General features: G+C 40.8%; 1 protein-coding gene across 2 annotated transcripts; it reads left to right on the forward strand.

Moving 5' to 3' along the window:
• Positions 1-6721: 6721 nt before the first annotated feature.
• Positions 6722-23021, forward strand: LOC124149920 (thialysine N-epsilon-acetyltransferase-like). 2 transcript variants are annotated; one of them, XM_048382540.1, is made up of 5 exons: positions 6722-6838; positions 15505-15556; positions 16079-16153; positions 21098-21243; positions 22271-23021. In XM_048382540.1, the coding sequence occupies exons 1-5, from the start codon at positions 6755-6757 to the stop codon at positions 22454-22456; spliced, it is 543 nt and encodes a 180-aa protein (XP_048238497.1). In that variant the 5' UTR covers positions 6722-6754; the 3' UTR covers positions 22457-23021. The 2 variants fall into 2 exon arrangements, with proteins under 2 accessions (XP_048238497.1, XP_048238496.1); XM_048382539.1 differs by lacking the exon at positions 6722-6838 and adding an exon at positions 10192-10347.
• Positions 23022-26190: the final 3169 nt, after the last annotated feature.

Below are 26190 nucleotides of genomic sequence, written 5' to 3' on the forward strand. Positions count from 1 at the left end.
GGGCAGTTTCCTGTTGTGTGTACATTAGTTATTTTACGGTGATTATTTAGTTTGGTGTGGCCTGTTTGTAGTTTAGTAATATTATAATATTCAGACGTAAACGTCTATTTTGTAGTCTAAGGGACTCATTTTAGGTATAAGCCTGCAGTGTTTATTTCCCGTTATCTTACTCAGACGGGGTTAATTGACTCGGGTGTTAATTGGTCGCAGCCGACTTAATTGGCCGTCCAGGCATCTGGTCCGTATCTTGTCAAAGTGTTGCTTCAGCTGCTCCGAGTTTTATTGCTGTAATACAGTTGTGTAGCTACACTGGTTTTGTATTTGCCCTGATGGAATTCATCAGTGATCCATCCTTGTTAGCGCAGATTGGGTTTATCTTATCTTTTATTGTCAACTATTAGTACAGTTAGCCGCTATTAATAAACCTGGAACCTATTACCACGTTTTCGTTATCAATTGATTCTTATTTTATGAAACCCCTGATCATTGGAGCATGGCTCCGTGACGACGTGCCTTTACACATCTATAAGTGCACTTGGCAGGATGCCAGATGTCCCCCGTGACCCCTCCAGCTCATACAAAACCTCGGAGCGGGGTCAGCATGTGTTAGTTATTCTCGGTTGCGATGCACTAATAACCGTTCATTCCAAACAAATGAAACGTACGTGTGTTCAACTGAAACCCAGCGCAGTGGTTATAATAGGCATTGATCCTGGCATTATCAACATTCCAGACCACTGACTGTGTTGTTTGTGTGATGTTTAACGCAGAACACAGGAATATCCCAACTATACCTATTTTGATTTGTGTCATATGTTCCTGTGATTTTTTTTTCTGGTGAACAATTGACTTGCCTTCGGATGTGTTTGTGACGGGTGCTACCGCTGGGACCGGATACGCTCACCGTTGTTCGGACACTTGGTACCATCACTTTCCGATAGTGATTCATAAGCAGATGTTCATGATCTAGTCGGAATCGAACAATTGACTCTTTGCGTAGAGCCTTCTTATGGAAGTGTGAATATTTGTTGAGAGAGAACGCGAGAATCATGTTATAAGTATTAACCATTACACTTAAAACGTCAACGTGAGGATTATCGTTAAAGTATTTACAGTGAAACTTGTGTTAAAGATGACATTTACTTTGTAACACACACGTTTGAAGACTTGACCATTTTAGTTTGGCCGTCAAGGCAAGATGCTCTGCCTGAAGACAGGGCACTGGAAGGGCATTCAAAATCTACAAGCATGTCATACTCGTAGATGTTTTCTCTCAAGACGAGGGATGTCAGGTCTTGAACGCGCCACTCCTGTCAGGTCACTATTTTTCTGTGTTTGAATGAGAGTCCACTTTGAAAGCACTCAACAAAGACGATTGTGTGAGGCCACCGCTCGCGTGATTGTCTGTGGTTTCTCATGGCCCGGACAGTCACATGCCCTCCAGGACGCCTTAGAAACCATATTTTCTGATTCACAGTTATTGTTCGTACGATGAAACTGCATATAGGTTCATATAGCACCCATCGAATAACAAGAAGGGCGCTAACCGATATTACCTGATTGGTAGAGTGTTATGAATAACTTCCAGCTATATCACAGCGGGCTGTAAAAAAGTGAGCGTGGACCAGACAAAACAATAATTGATATCGCCAAGGGACATAACATACAGGCGAATTAGTTACCTATTAAGTTCTTCCAAATAAAGTCATCGTTTGTGTCATTTGGTCGAATTTTGGAAGTGTTATCTACCAACCAGATGGGATGTATGAGAATAGCGTCCCATAGTCAAAACCGTCGAAGGTTGAAAGATGTTTCTTGGTTCAAAAACAATCGTCGAGTAATAAAATCGCACATACAGTACTCGCTGATGTAGGTAGGATGCGTCGTGCATGTACTGTGTATGTGTCTAAATTCGAAGCTTTCCCGTCTCATTGAACTCTAACATGACCTCTGACTTCCTTCAATGGCTCTTCAAATCTCAGGATATGTCGACACATTGGATACCCGTCTGGGCTATCGTTTGTTTGTTGTTCAACGCTGCACTCAGCAATATTCCAGCTATAATGACGGTGGTCTGTAAATAATCGAGTCTGGACCAGACAATCCAGTGTTTGATATCATGAACATCGATCCGCGCAATTGGGATACGATGACATACATCAACCAAGACAGCGGGCCTGACCGCGCGATCCCGTTCGTCGCCTCTTACGACAAGCATGGGTTGCTGCAGACCCGTTCTACCCCGGATCTGCGCGAGCTCGTCCGACAAGAGTCTATTGAATGTCATGATACCGAACTTGGCTTTCTATGGCTGCCCAGTCATCATTTTTCGTTCTATTAAGATCCAGCATTATTTGCCTGTTATCGTTTGATAATCATTTCCATTTTATCGATCGCCGTTTAACTTTTTACCCAAATTGACCTTGTCTATACGTCACCTATTTCGAATTGAAATAATTGTTTGTTGGAATTATCATTAAAAAGAACACTTCTTTAAAGGCGAGAGGTTGGCTGTCGAAATTAACCTGGGATCCATGCTTTTAAGACCACGACTTTGTAGAAACTCAGGGCTATGATGCAAAACATCCATGGATCATAGTCGGATCATAGTCAGATCATAGACAGATCATAGTCACATCATAGTCACATCATAGTCACATCATAGTCGGATCATAGTCGGATCATAGTCAGATCATAGTCGGATCATAGTCAGATCATAGTCGGATCAAAGTCACATCATAGTCGGATCATAGTCGGATCATAGTCAGATCATAGTCGGATCATAGTCAGATCATAGTCGGATCATAGTCACATCATAGTCACATCATAGTCGGATCATAGTCGGATCATAGTCAGATCATAGTCGGATCATAGTCACATCATAGTCGGATCATAGTTGGATCATAGTCAGATCATAGTCAGATCATAGTCGGATCATAGTCGGATCATAGTCAGATCATAGTCACATCATAGTCTCATCATAGTCAGATCATAGTCGGATCATAGTCTCATCATAGTCACATCATAGTCGCATCATAGTCAGATCAAAATCACATCACAGTCACATCATAGTCAGATCATAGTCACATCATAGTCAGATTATAGTCGCATCATAGCTACATCATAGGCAGATGTGAGTCAGATCATAGTCACATCATAGGCAGATCACAGTAAACACTGTATGAGGAGACAAATGTGGCAGGGAACACTGGAATCACGTCCATGGTGTAAGTGTATACCCGTGACTCACCTGCCTAGATTATATGTGCAGGATCAAGCACGTTCGAGGGTTTCTATAATATTTAAAACCCGCATCCATGGAATAAAGGTTTTAAATATCATAAAAAACCCGAGGGGAAGTGTTTTATCTTACTTCTAAACCGAAAAGAATTTAAAACAACATTTATCAACATATCTATGTTTCAAACATTCTTCCGACGAACCTTAGGAAACGGGCGTAAAATATCTGTTGTACCGTACTTGAAATAAAATATTCTTAAAAGCATTGTGATTAATCGCAATTTGACAAATGCAAAATAAATTTCTAGCGACAAACATTCATATGTTACAATTTAAACGGAAGTTGTTTTGATAACAAAACCTGGGATATTATAACATCCGATATAGAAAAATAGGTTGACGTCACTGGTGGTTTACAATTTTCAGTAGAAAAACGCGAAAAAACTCTCTAGAAACATGACGGTTGTATTTCTGACAAACACTTTGTTAGAACATCTTCGTATATACATAGTAGAACCACATGGTGTATACAAATGTACATACATGTACAGACAGTATACAACAATGGAATACAACACCGCATGTTCCCTGTGGACATAAACACGTGCAACATAATAACATCAAGCAACATTCGTTATTAGTGATTGTACTCATATTGATAATATATTTAAAGGGAATAAGCACTGCCATTTCTGTGTTGTCATCAGGCTGCAAAGTTATATGTGTTTGTTCTCGGACCTAATAAATGGCCACGAATGCTAATGCGATACTCCGCCTTGTAGGATTCCCAACATAATATTTATTGATAAAAACCTTCTATTTACACCCGTGTAAACAAGGACATTTCACAAGCAACCACATGTATGAGGACAAGAGTTAAGGAGGGGCGGATAATGTCGCCTGCAGCACAGCAGGACGGACCCAGTACTATCATGATAGTTATTAATAGTAACCTTCTATTTACACCCGTGTAAACAAGGACGTTACACAAGCAACCACAGGTATGAGGGCAAGAGTTAAGGAGGGGCGGATAATGTCGCCTGCAGCACACCCGGACGGACCTTGTAGGTTGATGGACAGAGACAAGAGGGCGGCCGTGTTACCGGTACATGTTGCATATGCTGCCTGGGTGCAGGTCGCTGTCAAATCCGTTTGGCTGTAAATAACAACAGAGAAATTGAATTATTAGTAATTAGGTCATAAGTAATGGCACTGCAAAGATATATAATGTAGGACGTGTGACTCGACACACACACATGCAAATACAAATACATACATAAACATAATAGATTTAATACATTAACGAAATGAGAAAGAAATAACAATCAGACTTATTATGTAAGTCTGTTTCCTCCTGGAATTGCCTATTTTGTACCATATATTTCCGTGGGTTGTTTTCTTGGTGATTGACTTGGTGTTGCATGTGTTTGTGACGGGTGCCACCGGTGGGAAAGGATAAGTTTCACATGGTATCATCACTATTTGATAGTGACTTAAAAACACATGCTCAAATCATAGCCGGAGTCGTACAGTTGCCTCTTCTTTTGGCATATATTTCTTATGAATATGAACATAGATTTCTTGCTTTTATTATTGAGAAAAGTAAACATGTGCACAGTCCGATGCCCCGGAAGCGCCCATAAAATCGACAACACGACACGCAGCAGGAACAAAGCGATGAACAGTTCTACAGATGAGGCAAAGCAGCATCCAAGGTTGAAAATGTAATTTTAATAAATTTGACAATTTCAGACAAACAGGTCATGATATAAATTCACTTGACTTTCAGTCGTTTGAGCTAAACATGCGTAGGCTTAGATTGTTATTTCGATTTCCCAATCTCTCCCACATTTTAATAACTCAAAACAATGTTATAAGAAGTAGAGAGCAACAGCAATATGTGGCTTTAAAAAGAAGATAAATGTCATAACTCTTGTCATAGCGAGTTTCATAAAAAAGTGCCAGTTTGAAATTGAAAATAACTACCCATATTTGCATACAGTCTCACCTACAACATAATCTGCTTTGTATACTACCTCACCTGTTTTGTATACAACCTCATCTACTATATACAACCTCACCTGCTTTGTATACTACCTCATCTGCCTTGTATACAACCTCATCTACTTTATATACAACCTCACCTGCTTTGTATACAACCTCACCTGCCTTGTATACAACCTCACCTACTTTGTATACAACATCACCTGCTTTGTATGCAACCAACCTGCTTTATATACAACTCACCTGCTTTGTATACAACCTCACCTGCTTTGTATACAACCTCACCTGCTTTGCATATAAACTAACCTGTTTTGTAAACAACCTCACCTGCCTTGTATACAACCTCACCTACTTTGTATACAACATCACCTACGTTGTATACATCCTCACCTGCTTTGTATACAACCTTATCTGCTTTGTATACAACCTCACCTGCTTTGCATATAAACTAACCTGCTTTGTAAACAACCTCACCTGCCTTGTATACAACCTCACCTACTTTGTATACAACATCACCTACGTTGTATACATCCTCACCTGCTTTGTATACAACCTAATCTGCTTTGTATACAACCTCACCTGCTTTGGATATAAACTAACCTGCTTTGTAAACAACCTCACCTGCTTTGTATATAACCTAAACTGCTTTGTATACAACCTCACCTGCCTTGTATACAACCTCATCTACTTTATATACAACCTCACCTGCTTTGTATACAACCTCACCTGCCTTGTTTACAACCTCACCTACTTTGTATACAACATCACCTGCTTTGTATGCAACCAACCTGCTTTATATACAACCTCACCTGCTTTTGCATATAAACTAACCTGCTTTATAAACAACCTCACCTGCCTTGTATACAACCTCACCTACTTTGTATACAACATCACCTACGTTGTATACATCCTCATCACTTGTTTTGTATACAACCTCACCTACTTTGAATACAACATCACCTGCTTTGAATACAACCTCACCTACGTTGTATACAACCCACCTGCTTTATATACAACCTCACCTGCTTTGTATACAACCTCACCTGCTTTGTATACAACCTTACCTGCTTTGTATACAACCTTACCTGCTTTGTATACAAGACCCGTGAAGATTCCGGGGTAGAATAGGTCTTCAACAACCCATGCTTGCCGTAAAAGGTGACTATGCTTGTCGTAAAAGGCGACTTACGGGATCGGGTGGATCAGTTCTGCCTTGTAGTTTCAAAATGAATGACGTCTCGCGATTTTTTATGAATGAAAAAAGTAGTCCCAGTGTGACAGAGGTCACGGTTATCAAATCAAAACGGATAAAACAAGGTCAACCTTGTACGACACACGTGTGACGTACGGATTTAGTTTCTTACCACCTTATCTTCACCACGTGGGTAATAAATGACTCTACTTGCTCACCAAAATCCACGGAGTTTTTTTTTTTGCGTCGTCTAACTGTGTGTACATAGACTGCCACTCCACGCGACCTGGTAGGTCACATATCCCTGTGTTGACCCAGATGTCTAGACTCAGTATAATGTCGGACTATATTATCAGAGATGCCCGAGTTGAAGATTGTAGCGAGATATTCCTAATGTTAAAGGTGAGATTTTTAAGGTGATTGACCGAATGGCGGGTTTCGGAATTGAATTGAATAAAACAAGTGGTGACAACTGTGATTGTACCTCGTTTGCATCGAGACATTAAATTGTCAGTGCGGATCACCTTGTTATCTACCTACCTGACAACACACACAAGGTAACTCAATGCGGCTTGGGTTCTCGCCTGCCATGAATCTCTGCGCTCTGTATCACCTACCTCATGGGGTAGACACATATCCACGACAGGTGCACTAAATTCTATTTGCACTCCCCGAGATGTTAATTATTTGTGCGCCTCAAAGGGAGTGAGTGAGTGAGTGAGTGAGTGTAGGATACTAGGGACACGTGAATATTACATGGGGCACATGTAGGTTGCAGGGGACACGTGTAGGTTACCTGGGACACGTGAATACTACAGGGGACACCTGTAGGTTACTGGGGACACGTGAATATTACAGGGGGTACATGTAGGTTGCAGGGGACACGTGTAGGTTACTGGGGACACGTGTAGGTTGCAGGGGACACGTGCATATTACAGGGGACACGTGTAGGTTGCAGGGGACACGTGTAGGTTACTGGGGACACGTGTAGGTTGCAGGGGACAGGTGTAGGTTACTGGGGACACATGTAGGTTACTAGGAACACGTGAATATTACAGGGGGCACATAAAGATTACTGGGGACACGTGTAGGTTACTAGGGGCACGTGTAGGCTACTAGGGACACGTGTGGGTTTCAGGGGACACGCGTAGGTTATTCGGGACACGTGAATATTACAGGGGGCACATGTAGGTTACTGGGGACACGTGAATATTATAGGGGACAGATGTAGGTTACTGGGGACACGTGAATATTACAGGGGGCACATGTAGGTCACTGGGGACACGTGAATATTATAGGGGACAGATGTAGGTTACAAGGGACACGTGAATAGTATGGCGGCACATGTAGGGTACGGGGGACACGTGTAGGTTGCAGGGGATACGTGTAGGTTACTGGGGACACGTGAATATTATAGCGGCACAAGTAGGTTACTGGGGACACGTGTAGGTTACCTGGGACACGTGAGTACTACAGGGGGCACATGTAGGTTACTGGGGGCACGTGAATATTATGGCGGCAATGTAGGCTACGGGGGACACGTGTAGGTTGCAGGGGATACGTGTAGGTTACTAGGGATACGTGAATATTATAGCGGGCACATGTAGGTTACTGGGGATACGTGTAGGTTATTGGGGACACGTGAATATTACAGGGGGCACATATAGGTTACTGGGGAAACGTGTAGGTTACGGGGGACACGTGTAGATTACTAGGGACACGTGAATATTACAGTGGGCATATGTATGTTGCAGGGGACACGTGTAGATTACTAGGGACACGTTAATACTACAGGGGGCATATGTAGGTTACAGGGGACACGTGTAGGTTCCAGGAGACACGTGTAGGTTGCTGGGGACACGGGTAGGTTACTGGGGACACGTGTAGGTTACTAGGGACACGGGAATATTACTGGGGGCACATGTAGGTTACTGGGGGCACATGCAGGCTACTGGGGGCATGTGTATGTTACTAGGAACACGTGAATATTACAGGGGGCACATAAAGGTTACTGGGGGCACATGCAGGTTACTGGGGACACATGTAGGTTGCAGGAGACAGGTGTAGGTTACTGGGGACACGTGTATGTTACTAGGAACACGTGAATATTACAGGGGGCACATAAAGGTTACTGGGGACACATGTAGGTTACTGGAGACAAGTGTAGGTTACTTGGAACACGTGAATATTACAGGGGGCACATGTTTGTTGCAGGGGACACGTGTAGGTTACTAGGGACACGTGTAGGTTACTGGGAACACGTGTAGGTTACTAGGGACACGTGAATACTACAGGGAACACATGTGGGTTACGTGGGACACGTGAATATTACAGGGGCCATGTGTAGGTTACTAGGGACACGTGTAGGTTACAAGATGCACGTGTAGGCTACCGGGGACACGTGCATGTTACTGGGAACACGTGTAGGTTACTGGGGACACGTGTTTGTTACTAGGGACACGTGTATGTTACTGCATGGAGACATATGTAGGTTACTGGAGGCGCGTGGAGGTTACAGGGGACACATGTTTGTTGCAGGGGACACGTGTAGGTTACTAGGGACACGTGTAGGTTACTGGGAACACGTGTAGGTTACTAGGGACACGTGAATACTACAGGGAACACATGTGGGTTACGTGGGACACGTGAATATTACAGGGGCCATGTGTAGGTTACTAGGGACACGTGTAGGTTACAAGATGCACGTGTAGGCTACCGGGGACACGTGCATGTTACTGGGAACACGTGTAGGTTACTGGGGACACGTGTTTGTTACTAGGGACACGTGTATGTTACTGCATGGAGACATATGTAGGTTACTGGAGGCGCGTGGAGGTTACAGGGGACACATGTTTGTTGCAGGGGACACGTGTAGGTTACTAGGGACACGTGAATACTACAGGGAACACATGTGGGTTACTGGGGACACGTGAATATTACAGGAACCATGTGTAGGTTACTAGGGACACGTGTAGGTTACAAGGTGCACGTGTAGGCTACCGGGGACACGTGTTTGTTACTAGGCACACGTGTATGTTACTGCATGGAGACACATTTAGGTTACTTGGGGCGCGTGAAGGTTACAGGGGACACGTATAGGTTACTTGGGACAAGTGCATGTTGCTAGGGGCGGGGTGTGAAGTGCACCAATGTGACGTTCACCTCATCCTTGGTTATTCAGGGTACTATGTCTCCAGCCCGGTCTGGTATTCGGTTAGGAAGTGACGTCACCCTCTCGATCTTTTTGCTCAATATGCCGAGAAGATATTTTGATTGTTTGGCTATTCCGTGTCATTCGATTTGGGGTTAAATGAAGCAGTTTTAGCTGCCAGGTTTAGGGAATGTTCAAGAAAGGACATTTTGCATCCTAGCATTGAGATAACTCGGGGTAACATAGGCTGATTTTACCATGTGTGCTTAGTTCCTCGCACTCATTTTACCTGCTATACCGTTGAAATCACATTATGATATACGAATACTACACAACTGTAGGATATACATGGACACAACTGTAGGATATACATGGACACAACTGTAGGATATACATGGACACAACTGTAGGATATACATGGACACAACTGTAGGATATACATGGACACAACTGTAGGATATACATGGACAGAACTGTAGGATATACATTGGCACAACTGTAGGATATACATTGACACAACTGTAAGATATACATGGGCACAGCTGTAGGTCTGTACATTACTCTACTTGCTTACCAAAAGCCACGGAGTTGTTTTCGTTTTGCGGCGTCTAACTGTGTGTACATAGACTGCCACTCCACGCGACCTGGTAGGTCACTTATCCCTGTGTTGACCCAGATGTCTCGACTCAGTATAATGGCGGACTATATTATCAGAGATGCCCGAGTTGAAGATTGTGGCGAGATATTCCTAATGTTAAAGGTGAGATTTTTAAGGTGATTGACCGAATGGCGGGTTTCGGAATTGAATTGAATAGAACAAGTGGTGACAACTGTGATTGTACCTCGTTTGCATCGAGACATTAAATTGTCAGTGCGGATCACCTTGTTATCTACCTACCTGACAACACACACAAGGTAACTCAATGCGGCTTGGGATCTCGCCTGCCATGAATCTCTGCGATCTGTATCACCTACCTCATGGGGTAGACACATATCCACGACAGGTGCACTAAATTCTATTTGCGCTCCCCGAGATGTTAATTATATGTGCGCCTCAAAGGGAGTGAGTGAGTGAGTGAGTGAGTGAGTGAGTGAGTTGAGTTTAACGCCGATTTGAACAGTATTTCAGTTATATCACAGGGTGCCACCTTGCTGTGAGAGGAAAGTAATGCAGGTCGCAGACGTTTACCACTTTGGTGCAACCCAAGAGCACGGGTATGGTGCTGACAAACCTAGAAACATTGTCGGGGCGAACCGGGATTCGAACCCAAGGTCGTAGGTTGCCTGCGTATCCAAGGGACGCACAGAGAATTGCGGTGCCTTACACGACTTGGACACCCGTGCCCCTACTCAACGGAAAACACATTACCAGAGGTTCCTCATGGGAAGTATGTTACCACACAATTACAGCACATTGGAACACTTGACGAACGACGGCATACTGAAAACAGGATAACAGTGGACACGTCCTCAATATGACGATTTTATAATGAATATGGTTTAATGTCAAAGACACAAATTCCTCGTGTGTCTGCCGTTAGCGTCAAGAACTACCCTTGTATGAACTGAGAATCACAAGTGGCCTGTAGTTTATGTGGAGCTGTTGCAGTGGGTGTGGTTCAGGATGACCCTGTCGCACCGGTGATCAAACTCGTTTCATGGGTGCCCTGTCGGTTAAAATAATCCAGCAATACAGAGACGGGGTGAGCTGCTGTTGTAACGTGCTGTGTGGGGGCTGGCATTGTGTTGAAAGATGACGCTAGCATGGTTCATAACGGGAATGTGCACTACAAACACGAATATGGTCATTGAACGAAAAAAACGACGTTTTTGGAGGCTTTCTCACTTTCGCTTTCTCGTTTTCCCTACAAATAACGTCGTTATTTGACATCGGAAATTACTGCGGGACAATGATGTTATCAAGCTCGTCATCCCATTTCTTGACATTGTCAATCAAGCAACAGCGTCTACCGGCGTGTCTATTTCTCTGATTTCATTGGTCAGTTCTCGCGCGTTAGATTACAAGACTAAGCGCTGAGCGGAAGTGCTGAATTCAACCGCTCTACGCATGCGGATTGTTTAATACCTTGTCCATGCCTTTCTGTGCATGCGCGAGTTCGCGAATCGTTTACTAGACTAAGTGTCCTCACCACTAGATAGTGAGTCATAAACACATGCTCATGATCTGGTTGGAATCGTACATTGAATCTGCTTTTGGAATTTCTTTTGTCACTTTTATTTACAGCACTTACGTGATCTAACACGTAGCAACTGCTGTAAGCTATCACGCGCATTTCTCATTAACTGACAGTATGATAACAATGAGAATATTTGTCAATATAATTAGGAAAGCGCAATGCTCAGGAACGCCTAAAGTGTAGGAAATAGATTATCACTAATATCAAACTGGAAATGAAAAAATTGCAAGCTTTCACAACTCATCTTTGTGAAAGGTGACCTTGGTATATATTGCCAGATAAAATATACAGACATGGGTTTCTCATTTTGTTTGGAATTGAGGTATGTCTATTTATAATTTTCAGGTTCTTCCACCCTCTAATTGTCATGTCACCTGAGTACATTCATCCAGGATTCCCCTATTTCATTGGAACATGACACTTACCGTCAACTTTATTTTGTGATCTGCGTAATATTATAATGTAGTAGACTATGTTTTGGTATTGGAAACATATTACTTGTCACATTCCGAACTGATGGCGCCTACTCCATGGATATCAAGGCTGCCACCTAAACCCATACAGACAGGCAGCCCAAGGATTATTGTATGCAAGATAGTCATTTGGTAGTCTACCAGAATGCTACATTGTATTCCGAACAACGGTATTTTTTTAATTTACTTTCAATGAAAAAAGACTTAAAAGCAGAACTGTTGGATTTATTTATTAAATGTTTCCCTTACATATTAACAACTGATATGTTCTGCTAAGTCGTATTTATGTCACGTAATATATGTCAGATATACATTAACACCTGTTACCGTTCTAAAGCCATCCTCTCATATTACCTGCATATTTTCTGTTGTATCAAATTTTAATCAACAATATCAAGAGCAGCAATTTAAACTGATGAAACACAAGGCTGTTGTCATGCAACTTGTGACGGATCGTAAAAACATATACATATACAAAATACATGTATGTGTATATCGTCTCTGGTAAAATCGATGACTTCAGAAACACATTTTCATGCAGATATATTTAGTAAAGATATAGAGGATATTTCATATGTCGAGTGAAATATCATGTTTCTCTCATCGAGTGACGTCACGGGATGAGAGAAACATGATATTTCACTCGACATATGGAATATCCTATTTATTATATACTTTTCGCGTAAATGTCTAGGGGAAATTAAATTATTTCATTAAAACTGTAAAACCTTGAAACGTAGGTTTTAACTACCTAACACACAGGGGCGGTTCACCAGCCTTGTGTTTGCGACCTTAAAAGTAGTTTCGTGTCTGCAAAATTTTACACAATAAAAACAAAAGTATAAAAAAAATATTAGGGTCACGAAAATTCTTAATCACACCTTTAGATATGATTATATACAAAATCAACTTAAACAAAAAATATTCTTGAAACTAGGAGACCGGTGTTGAAAGCGAAAGAATGCACGCTGGTTGTAATGGTCAAAATGTTTAATTCTATATTTTATCAATTATGATAGCTTAATTGGTTAAGGAGGTATCAAATCTGGTTTCTAGAATTTCCACAAATTATGTATTACATATAACAACAGCAATATACAATATTAAATAATTGTTATGGTTAGGATGTTTATTTAATTTCCTGGGTTGGAATGTTATGTTTCATTTTTTGGTCATGTGCCAATTTTACATCAACCTTATTAAGAAGGGAGATAAGCACAGATTGGTATGGTCATGTCACCATGTGCTTTAAGAAGCATGCATGAGGAAGTCATGCTAGGAACCAGTGAAGTCTACAGTAATGGTAAGGCACATTTAGTCACTCATTTGAAAATTCATTAATAGGAATTTAGAAATGCATCTTCTTAGTTTCTACCATACACAGTATCTTAATTTTTCATAATTGAGGGTTTGTGGCTGGTTTAAACTTGGCTCATGGAAATACACCCTAGACTTCAACTTTGTTCATAAATATTCTCATGGCCTAAAGTTATGAAAGGTATATGAAATTGTAAGCTTCCTGTTTATTTATTGCAGTTAAGGCATTGTTTCTGTACATTTATTGGACTATTATGTACTTAGTGCAATTTCCAGGTTTGTGTTGTACACCTTATTGTTAAATGTTCATGCCTTTGTAAATTAAACAAGCCCAACTTAGTATAATACTGCTGTATTATGAAGTTAATGTGTAAATTAATCAAATTGAAAAGCCATATACTCAATGAAATCCTTTCTATTTGTTACAGTTAATCTAATGTTTGTACATGAGAGTTGAGACACAAGAATAAGAAAGAATAAAGAATCAAGATTGTTTGGAACTTCATGTTGTAATCAACACTGGTTAAGTAACAGAAATTGCGAAACGAACAGTCTCGATTGACGAGTTAAATGATAAATTTACAAATTTATGTTTGATAAAGAAACATTTTCGAGGCAATACCAAATGGCAAGAAGTGATATTAACTCCGTAAATGACCATTGTTTTGCTTTGTCAATGTGGAACTAAGGTAAAAAGGACGGCAACAGTTTAGTGTACGGGCTAGACACTTACGATAAAGGGAGACAGTTTAAGGGTCGGTAACTCTTGTATGACAATAGTGTTATATTCACTGCAGTGAAATATCAAGTGTGATGTTCACTGCAATGAAAATATCACTGTTCTCAACTTCAGAAAACTGTCTTTCACACTGAGGTATATGTAAAAACGTTTAGTCTGTGGTTGATAATATCACTGATACAAATGTCATGCATTTGATTGTTTATACTGAGGACAAGAACATATGTTCAATATCAATTTACTTTTGCTTTTAAGAAATAACATTTATGCACAATTATTAGTAACATTCATCAGTTATGCTCGTATCCTTATAACCTTGTTTTCACATATACATATAGCATATGTTAAGTCGAGTAAACCCCCAGACGGTTGAGGAAACGGCGTACATACAGCTTTATTTGTTGGAACGGTTCGCTAGAAAGGAGGCAGAAGAGATAGCGTTCATAAGATACACACTCATAATATGAATTGTTCTGAGTTCTGTCAGAAGCTGTTCGTAAGATTTGTTGTACATGTACTACATTTTATCAACCGATTAAGTGGATTCGTTAAATTTCAACACATCTACAATCTATCTGTTAACTGGATTAATCAGAAAGAATAAGCATGAGTATATTTAAAGACACACAATCTACCAAGTCGCCCATTGAGAACACCCGATCCTCATTAAATCTCCTCTGTGGATATTCCTGGTGACCAAAAGGCCCCATGTTCCTGGGAATCGCGTTATATATTTGCTAGCTTAAGAGAATCACAGTTAATATGCTTATTCACCTCCAATTAAAGTCCCGCTCGACTAATTGATGTTTCTTTATGATATATCCATCAATCTCACGCTCTCTGTCTCTGTCTGTTTCTGTCTCACACACACACAGACACAGACAGACAGACAGACACACACACACACACACACACACACACACACATCTCAGCAGGAGATTATCATTAACGATCACTGCCCATGAGTGTAATTAATACATTGGAACGCCCTGCTGCATTTCTCCTGGTAGCGGTGAAAGTGCCCCACACATGTTTGAATGCTGAATTCCCTTCACTTCCCCACAAGCGCATATGCTGACATTACACTGATGTATTTCGGGTATTAGTCAGTGGAACGAACAGAAGATCTCCTACACCGACATTATCAAGGGCATTATTCAATTGATCTAATACTCTTTGAATAATTACAGGAACTCCATGAACATCTCAAGGTCCTGGACCACATGACGCTGGAAGAGGAGGGTGAGTTCCTATAGCAACTCCTAAGTGCAACTCTCATTGGGCGTGCTTGCTCAAACATCTGTCACCCATATTGTCCAGCATTTTGCTTACACACTCTTAGCAACTCACCCTAGTCAGATTTAACATGAGACATGTTTTTTGTGGGTGTTGTAGGGAACACAAGCCATCATTCACATTTTAAAACAAAAACTCTTACAAGCAGCCATACACACACACACACACACACACACACACACACACACACACACACACTCTCTCTCTCTCTTCGATTTCAAAAGACACTCGGGTGAGATTCTATATATAGAGATAGCTAATGGAAATTTAGCAAACTCAACCGATACTGTAAACTTGACAAACAAGGAACTTTTCGAGGTTGATGTTAACATCAAATTTAAACATAGTCTGCTGGCTTGGAAAAGGATGATATGGACGAACGCCTAAAGTATTTTTTGTATAAATTTTATGATATTTAAAACATTTTTATTGGTTTAATATCACTTATGTCTAGAGGTTCCTTTTCAGCTCTGAAGAACGATGGCTTCGGTGAAGACAAATTCTTTCAATGTATCGTGGCCGAAGAGAAACCGTCGGGAGAAGGTGAGAAAGAGTTTATTTTCATATTTAGCTGAGATTTTTCTTTATTGCACATTTCAAACTATGGTAAGAATGTTAACAGGTTCTCACTCTTCACTAAAACATAACTGTACAAATATGGGTGATTGTAAAACAGAACAATGGAAACAGGAGTATAATAAAGCATTTTTTCAAATAAAAGACATTTTTTTACAAAACCCCAATGTGAAGTTTATTTAAAATTGACAGAAAACTAGTCGTCTGTTTGTACTCAAAACTACTGGAGGAATATACTTTTCAATTATTAAGATTCTGAATGAAGGTACATACATAACTTGACATGGAAACGTACGAACTTGGTGGGGCGGTTGCCTTGGCCGATAGGCCACGTCTAGACGTACAATCCGTGTCAGTCCCACGTACATGTACATACATAAGACCCGACAACATCAGGACATTTTTATTTACATTTATATAGAGTGGTGGGAATTAAAGATCCCGCCCGGAGTGGGTTTGTGATTAGAGGGTATACGCTGAATGTATACATTAAGGAGATAAAAATGTCTGTACACTTTGGAATTAGGTAGTTTGGATAAATAAAATTTATAAGACCTATTTAAGTGGTTTGCACTATAACAATATCCCAGAACGTTGTGGAGCATTTTTAAATTAATGACAATGTTGAACGTACAAGTATACATTACACCTGTGTCGGTCACACGAGATACTGAGTTCAGCGTAACCTTTTGGCCTTATTTGACATGACAATGAACAGTTATCAATGACTTTGTACAACGACTACATGTGACTATCGAGCTCCACAATTTCATATTTGTTTAAATGTATCGACTTTGTTAGGTAAAAAAAAATTACTAAAGATCTACCTGTTCGTTTCTTTTTTAAGAGTGTATGCAGATGACATTATCATAGTTTCTAAAACGTTTCAAAACATTTGAATCACCACAAGACAGTATCCTTAAATGCCAAAGAAGAAGGACTCACTCTAAAACCAAGCAAATGTATATTTGTGTTAAAACAAAGGTTACCTACTTAGGGCATATCTTCGGCATATCTTCAGCAATCTATATGTCAATCCTTCAAAAATACATTTACTAACACAGATTCCACTCCCTAACAATGTCCATGACGGGGGTCATTTCTTAGGTATGGCCTCGTATTATCGCAAATTTTGTAGCAAGCTTTTCTGGCATCTGGCAACCTTCTGAAAAAAAGGCAAGCCTTTTAAATGGTCCAATAATTGTCAACAGGGATGCAAAAAGGCAACAGCCTTGCAACAGCCCCCACTCTTGCAGACACCACAACAAACCCTTTATCCGCATGATGCATCTCAAACTACAACATGGTTCATGTTGTGCCAACTTGATTCGCATGACATAACTTCTAATGATGTTGAAAATACATGTAAATTCAAAATCCTTGACATCGGACCTGTTTTGATTTTGGGGACAAACAATCTTGTTTGGCGAGTTTTCTTTTCCTCGGCAGTTCAGGTATATATATATTTATAGATATAAATATATATAAATTTGATTCGCTGTGCACAGTTGCGTCCCTTGGCATGGGCACGCCAGAAACCTATGATTGTGGGTTCGAACCCCGGTTCGCCGCGATTATGTTTCTAGGTTTGTCAGCACCATACCCGTGCTCGTGGGTTTCACCGAAGTGGTAAACGTCTGAGACCTGCATCACTTCGGGCTTCCTCCCACATTAAGCTGACACGCCGTGATGTAACTGAAATACTGTTAAATGCGGCGTTAAACCCAACTCACTCACTCACTATATTTCAGTGTTTACAAGGTCACCGTTTGAAAAGGTGTAATGTTGGATTACACCCTTTCCATGTAATGATCTGAATCTAGCCTCAGTATTCCTAGGTTGGTATTCATAGATTTTCGATGCGTCTGTTTACACACACACATTTGACTGGAACTTACCATCTTATAGTTTCAATTGTTTTAAGGTTAATGTGACTATACTATGATGGAGACAATGTTCAGAGGAATGAGAAATAGTAATGAAACTCATATCATGCAAGTGTTGGGTTGTATGTTCTATAGAGATTACTACACGAGTGTCTGTCAGATACCATTGATCTTACAACGAGTTGTTTCACAACGTATCTAACGAGCGAAAGTGAGTTAGATACGCTTTGTAACAACGAGTTGTAACACACGAGTGCAGTAATCTGTTTCTTACACACCCTAAAATCGCACCTTTTTAGCATCGAACCGATGAATTTTGTCTATTCTCATGATTGCAGTAGCGTATTAATACATATAACACCACTGTCATAAGTGACGTCATCCTATGTGCTGCTTATAATTACTACTCATAAATAATGTGACCCTACATAAAAAGGTTTCCGTCCTATCTGTGGATTATCAAGGCAATGATGAAAATGCAAACTAGACAAAAACCAAGAACACGCTGGGTGCCAAGTTGAAAGTTTACATCTCAAAGAAATTACCAAATATGTACAACAATGTTTACTTCCTTGTGACATCACTACCGGTCACCGACTTTTACAAAATGGCGTGTTCACTGACAACAGTACTCGGGATTTCCAGAGGAGGTTTTCGTTGATTAAGTGATCGTATACACATAAATGTGTCACGTAAGTAATCAGAAATATTTTGACAATCTGCGTACTGTTATTTGTTTACCATGTTTTCCAATGTAACAAAGAGAATTAGTCAGAAATGCAGATAACTAGTACCGTCATCGTTGTGCGTGATTTAGCGTCAGTCATGGCGTCACACAGGACGGAAACTTTTACGGCTTCTGTTGAATTTACCACATCATTGTAATGTATATATGTGTTATTCCATAATTAGTGCAACGATACTCTTCCCATGAATATTCTCAAACGCGTGATCGAGCCAATGTATGCAACAATTAGACGAAAGTACCTCGTTAATGCTACAGTGTAAAATCTGAATTTTGCTTTGTTTAAATTTCAGCAAGTACAATTTTCCGAGCACAGTTTTCGTTTCCATACCTAATTTATTTCGCATGATTTCATCTAGATAATTTGCATTGGTGACAAAGACCATTCATCCATTGTTTCGAATTTGATGAGGAATTCAGGGATACATGTATAGCAGCTGAGTTTGAAATATACCTGATCGAATATAGGCCTCTCGTAACCGGCATTTTGTAAACACAATCCAATATGTCGGAACGTACACTTCGGCGTTCGTTTGTGCATATTTCCAAAACATTCTAAACGACTCTAGGCTGATCAACGACAGTTCAGAATTATCATTAGTGATTTGATACCCGTGATCGCTAATATGCTATTTTTCTACTTTAATTATTCGAGTAAATATCCGATATTTAGATTTCTAAACACACAGTAAATATTTATATTTATATTTATAACGCCGTGAGTTGTAGTTTGGCGAGATTTATAATGTACCTAACTTTCAGTCAATTTCAGTAATTTTGAAATGCCTCAAATGACAGTAAATGATAAACAGAAGGGGGAATTCAAAACTGTGAAGTGTCTGCGTGATGTATTTTGAATTTTATTCGATTTCGAAGTGAGGGTTAAGAGGAGGGTCATATGTGTTGCTGTGGCAACCAGGGGGTTTACACTTTGAAAAAACGATAATGTTGACATAACAACAGATAATGTAACTGATAATAAAAACAAACAAACTCGCAGAGGTCGAGTTTGTTTATTTTTATTATTAATTACATGGTCCTGTTGTTCAATACAGACGTGGGTGAACATTCGACTGAAGCACGAGCAACTTATGAATGACTAACATTTAGGAAAGTAGTCCGTCATCATCTGACCCCAGGTCATCACCATGGAGTAGCCAATCACGGGCCTTGAATTCGATCTCACACATATGTTTGATACCCGTTATCTCAAATGGGTTTCTCACCCACAGGTGTGTAAGAATAAAGTTTATGCAACATAATATGTAGCTGGTTCAGCAAATCAAGTTTCGTTATCTATCTTTGAAGAAAGGTGAGCTTCCGTACCTTTGGTTCTCTAGTTTACAATATGTTCACAGTAAATATGATTGCTGATATCAAGCAGTGTTAACTTAAGTTGTTTTAAGGCTGCACAGAGTAAAACCCTTGAGATTTAATATCAATCTGAAGTTTGACGTGGTATCAAAGTCTACCTGAAATGGCCATAAGTAAATGAACTAAGCACACTATTCCCAGAGCATATGCATGGTCACAACGAAAGTGTGACAGGGACTTATCACTGTCCCAATATTAGTCTAGCTGAACTGCTTTTGCCATGACATTGACTCTGATTATATAACCCCGACACGCACCTAGACTTCAAAGCAGGACTTTGTCCACACATGCTACTTGAAGACGCGCGTAAAAACACTTGCTGACCGTGCTGGGACATTTACCTTCGGCCCAATAGCACCTGGATCTCAGGGGCGGTCGGGTAGCCTAGTGGTTAAAGCGTTCGCTCGTCACGTCGAAAACCCGGGTTCGATTCTCGTGTAACCCGTCAACCTGTTTACAGATATATGCATACCACTCATCTGTGGGGATCTTTCAACGAGAAATATATCTTTAGATGTTATGTTATTACTCAAAACAATGCCTTCTTGTCCGAAATCGACATCTTATTCAAAACATGTTTAAAGCGGCGTTATTTGTTTTCTCACCGACGTTCACGTGAGCCCAACTTATTGTATTGTGCAACTTGAGCCTTGACTATTTCGGCCTTGATAAACATTAGGTATCCGTGGTATCTCACGTCGTTGGGGGGCGCTAGGGTAGCCTACTGCTTAAAGAGTCACGTTTAAGACCTGGGTTCTATTCCCCACATGGGTTAATTGTGTGAAGTCCATTTCAGGTGCCCCATCCGCCCCCCCCCCCGTGATATTGCTGGACTATGCTCAATCAATCACGCCTTTGTATCACTTTCATATCACTGCATAATTGTTATACTTTGCCTGCTTTCAGATAAGCCAGCACTGGTAGGGTACTTGTTGTACTTCTGGGCGTACACCACCTCCGCAGGCCGAATGATGGTTGTACAGGATTTTTATGTTCGTCAAACCTACAGGACGCAAGGGACGGGCTCGGCACTGTGGGCCCATGCCACCAAGGTAACAGTAGTGAGTGAGTGAGTATGGTTTTACGCCGCTTTTAGCAATATTCCAGCAATATCACGGCGGGGGACACCGGAAATGGGCTTCACACATTGTACCCATGTCGGGATTCGAACCCGGGTCTTCGGCGTGACGAGTGAACGCTTTAACCACTAGGCTACCCGACCGCCCCCCAAGGTAACAGTAATGGCAGACACCTTCAACTTCAACACCGTACTGCATCCGTGACGTGTTACACAATTATTGCGAGTAAATAATCAACGGTGACTGAAATGAACGCACACGCAGATACAAATTTTTATAAAATTATCCCAGCCGCAGATACTGACCCATCAAATAAGGAGGTGTCCATGGCTCTGTATTCTATGTACTGCGATTTGCAGAGTTGCGTTCTTTTGTCCATGGCCCTACGATCGTTTGGTTGAGTCCCAGATTCACCTTAATTATAAACGATCTTTGGTTTGTCAACAAACAAATAAACGTCGACAACATAATGACGTTAGGCTCAAGTAGATATCTTGGATGTATTCATGTATCAGCTCAAAAATCGCCTACGTAGTCAAAACGAATATCCCTGCATTGTGTTTTCTCAGCGATAAGCTGACACAAACGTCAACACTTTATTCCTAATGTACCTCCTAACATACAATGTCATGACATGGAAGGGGAAGGTCAACCGTAACATTTATCATTATAAGGTTGAACTTTCTCTTTGGTTAGTTGCATGGTCACTAGTGTTATCTCTTCAGTGATATCACATCGTGCCAGCTTATTGTTGAGGAAAGGAAAAAATGTGTACATAATGTACAAATGTTTAACACTTTCTATGATTAGTTAAACCCACTGACGTGAATAAGAATAATTCCAGGAAATAAAGCAGTCTGTTTCAGTGAGTTGTATATGGCTATTTCCCCCTTGGTATTTATTTGATTCGGGTTATTAAGGTCGCAGTGAAGCGGGGACATAGGATCTCTGGGCATCGTGCTTGACTTGTTAACATCATAATGTCTTCTTCATCCTTCAGGTTGCCCTAGAGAAGGGATGCAGGAAAGTAGAGTGGATAGTCCACGATTGGAACGTACAGGCAATAAAGTTCTACAAGAAGTTGGGAGGTGTGGATATGTCTAAGGGCGAAGGTTGGCTGGTGTACAGGCTTGATGTTAATGCCATGAGATCTGTAGTAGCCACAGACACAGTAAACAAACAGTAACGTGCAGACAGAACACCCCCTTCAGGAACTCCGTGTTCAGTCATGTGTGGAGTGACGAATGTTCCTTACACACATCGTTCACAGTGTGTTGAACAGGTTCATGTGTGGTATTACTCTTCGTATAGACGTGTTTGGGGAGCACATTAGACAGTACATCAGTAAGCGTAAAATTAATGCATTAATGATTTGTAAATATATGTAGAGGCTGGATATTTTGCCCCAGTTCTGAATACCCGGCTTTTTACAAATTGTAAAATAGGGGGCTCAAGGTACGGGTTCTATGGATTCCACAGCAACAGCTTTTAGCCAATCACCTGGGGCCATGTGGTCACATGACAAGGACATGTTTACATCCGGTGCAGCCATTTTGTAATGCAACCGGAAGAGTGCTGAAGAGTGCTGAGGATAGCCGAACATAACCAAAAAATAAGATGTGCATCCCAGTGCAGAGATCAAGAGTCGCCAGTGGGCGGGTTTGCCCCTAAATACTTTCAGATTGTACCAGGGTGCTTTGATTGAGCACATGGTTTAGAAACAAAGACAATGATACAGCCACGTTTGAAGTTGAAGTTGAAGTAAACAGCAACAACAATTTGGAAAAAGTGGAACTTTGAATTCAGCAAATGTACTTTCAAACCCAAAGTTTACTTTGCTGAAGTTGATGTAAAACAAGACAATAGATACATCCAATTATTCTTGCCATTGAGTGCACTTTTGGACAGACGCAGATGAGTGACATTTGTCAGTTTGGCACAGCAAGAATGGCTGACCACAGTGACCAAACACTTGTTAATGAAATCACAAGTCTTACTCATGCTAACGAAATACCTATGCATTGGAAGTACCTACAATTGCATACTATAGGCCTAGTTGCAGTCTGGGGGAACTGGTGCTCTTACCTAAAACAAAATCCACATGCAAGGATGGAGCTGTAATGCCCAGGCAGAGCATACAGAAATTGGCTGCTGAAACATTTAGAGGTTCCATGGTGGCCCTGGCCCATGTCATGTGACCATATACCCCCCATGCTATTGGCTAAAAGCTGTTGCTATGGAACCTATGAGAGCAGTAAAGTAGTCAAGATGCGGGATGGTCCAGTTACTCTGGACAGGGAACTGGGGCACAATATCCAGCCTTTACACTTAGAAGCAGAGTTCATTATACGACTAACCTACCTTCATACTGAGGATAGCAAACTACTATCAGTTCAATTCAATCCAATTCAATTCAATTTAGTGGTTTATTGCTTGAAAGTCAACTGACCCATTTACACATGAGCTACATGGACATGAATATCAATACAACAACTGACGTAACATGAATGTATGATGACTGTATAAAGATACTTGCTATTGAACGTTGTACTTTTTGTTTGACAACAGACATACATGTACAAAGAAAGAAGATATACATGACCATGACAGGGCAGATAAACATAAAATAAAATTCCTCTTTAAAACCAAGGTTACTGATAGGGCAAATTCATAGGGACTTTTCAATATTTAAATAGCTTCCTTTATTCATGCTTGGATCCCTCAGACCAATTTGTGTTATACCGAACTGGTGAAGCCTGTTGGAACACAGCTGACATGTAATAAGAGCCCTTATCTGACTGAATAGTCCTAGGCCAACCAACCATGGTGAAAAACTTTACCAAAGCCTTGATAAACCTCATTTGAACTGCCGCCTTTAGCTGACACAAAACCTCTACTAACAAATGGTAAGTTCTCCTCTCTCATAACAACAACTTTGATGACTGGTCTACGGCAACTAACTCCTCATTAACAGGACCACAGAAATGGTATGCCCTGGCTTGCGGCAATATCTATAAGTAGGCTCTGACGAGAATCCCGAAGTATTTTTAGAACAAACTGGAGTAGAAGTTGACTTCTTGTCAACAAACTCAGAACCAGACTTGTTAAAACTAAATCGTGAAGGGATGATTTATCAGGAACCAATTAATAAAATTGGTGAAAAGCACAGACAAAACAAGCCATCATCGCCACCCTCACCCGACGTGCCAAGTCCATTTGCCACCCGGATGCACTCAGCAGTGAACTGGACCATCTCAAGGAAATCTTCACCACCCTCAACAGCTGTCCTGCCAACCTAGTCTCCAAAACCATCCGCAAGACCCTCAAAAAACACCGACCCCGGGCCCAAGCACCATCTCCATCGCCCATCAGAATCACCATACCCTACCAAGGTAGATTTCCCGCCTCATCAAGAACAAAGCACACATAGATGTCACCTTCTCTAGCGGCAGGTCCATCAAGACCCATCTACAAGCCAATGGCAGAGGCACAAGCAGCATAAGTCCCAACCCCCGAGGATACATGTATATATACCAGATTCTCTGCAACTGTGGCCACAAGAACATTTGAGAAACCCTCAGACCCCTCAACACCAACCTCAAAGAACATCAGCCCTCTGTTAACAAACTCGACCTGAAATCCGCTATTTCCGAACACATCCTGAAGAACCAAGACAATAACATCATGCGGAAGCCACCAAAGTCCTGTCTACCAACAACAACTGGCGACAAAGAAAACTACAAGAAGCCATTGACATCAGGAGACAACAGCCAGCCATGAACCGTGACCAGGGAACCTATCTGCCTAGGGCCTGGGACTTATTGCTTTGAACTTTGTCGGTGCTAATTACCTAGCTGGCTTCCACTTGCCCATTGCTATGTCCATCCTTTCACCTATTAGAGCTAATTACCCCCGGCCTCCAGTTTGCCCATTGTCCATTGCCTATTACTTATCTATGATACTTAAGTTCTGGCTTCCATACTATCAGCGCTGATTACTATAAAGTGTTGACTTACAATGCCTATTGCTAATTACCTATCAGCGCCAATCATCTGTTGGCTTCCCTTGTTAGTTTCTATCCTTTGTTATTTTCCAGGTTTTGTTATCCTATTAATTTTGTTGTCCTTACATGTACATATATATATATACTCTCTGCCTCATGGCATTCTAAGTAAGTAAGTATGGCATTCATTCTCCCTTCATTCACATTCTCTTCCTTATGTGTATCACTTCTAAATGCCTTTCAAAGACCCAATTATTAAGGCTTCAAAACTTCATCCTTAACAACCTGATAATCTAAAATCCTATGAATGGATAAGGCAGAATAAACTTCCTTAGCATTTCCCCTAAACACACTTTGTAAGAACATGACAAATCTGTTACAAACTGTTAGCCACCTTTTCAAAATGTAAGACAAATTCCTCAACATAAAGTTCAGAGGAGGTCGGAACAAGTCTAGTCTGCTTGTAAAGATCAAGCGACCCATCACCTCTTGAGGTACGGCGAGAGAGATTATTCTGTAATACAAGTTGTTTTAGCTTAATTTCTTTTTCAGCTTACAAGCTCAATTTTTCATTATCAGCTTCAATTCTGAAGATTTCATTCTCAGTTTCATTTCCCAACTTTTATTTTTATTTCTTTTTTTTCTGCTTCCAATTCTCTAAGGCGAGTTTCTTTTTCCATAGCCAATTTTTCTCTTACCATTTCTAGTCTCTTTAAAGATAGAATATAATTTTTTTCTGCATTCAAAGCTATAGCATCTTCTGAGAAATTGTCTTCCTCAAACAGGTGTGTCTAAATATTTTTTTCTTGAAATTGGCCTTAACCCTACATGATTTAATGTCAAGCTTTAAACATTTGGCCAATTCGACCAGTTCAAACTTTTTGAGCACAGAGACTTTGTTCCGTAGAAGGTTGGAT

This window comes from Haliotis rufescens, unplaced genomic scaffold, assembly GCF_023055435.1.
Source record: "Haliotis rufescens isolate VD_foot unplaced genomic scaffold, xgHalRufe1.0.p SCAF_4, whole genome shotgun sequence".
Classification (NCBI taxonomy): Eukaryota; Metazoa; Mollusca; class Gastropoda; order Lepetellida; family Haliotidae; genus Haliotis; species Haliotis rufescens.

Excerpts from the sequence above, each read along its gene's own strand:
- LOC124149920 (XM_048382540.1), top strand. The coding sequence starts at position 6,755 with ATGTCTAGACTCAGTATAATGTCGGACTATATTATCAGAGATGCCCGA. Across the intron at positions 15,557-16,078 it reads CATGACGCTGGAAGAGGAGG|CTCTGAAGAACGATGGCTTC; the intron begins GTGAGTTCCTAT and ends GTTCCTTTTCAG. Across the intron at positions 16,154-21,097 it reads AGAGAAACCGTCGGGAGAAG|ATAAGCCAGCACTGGTAGGG; the intron begins GTGAGAAAGAGT and ends GCCTGCTTTCAG.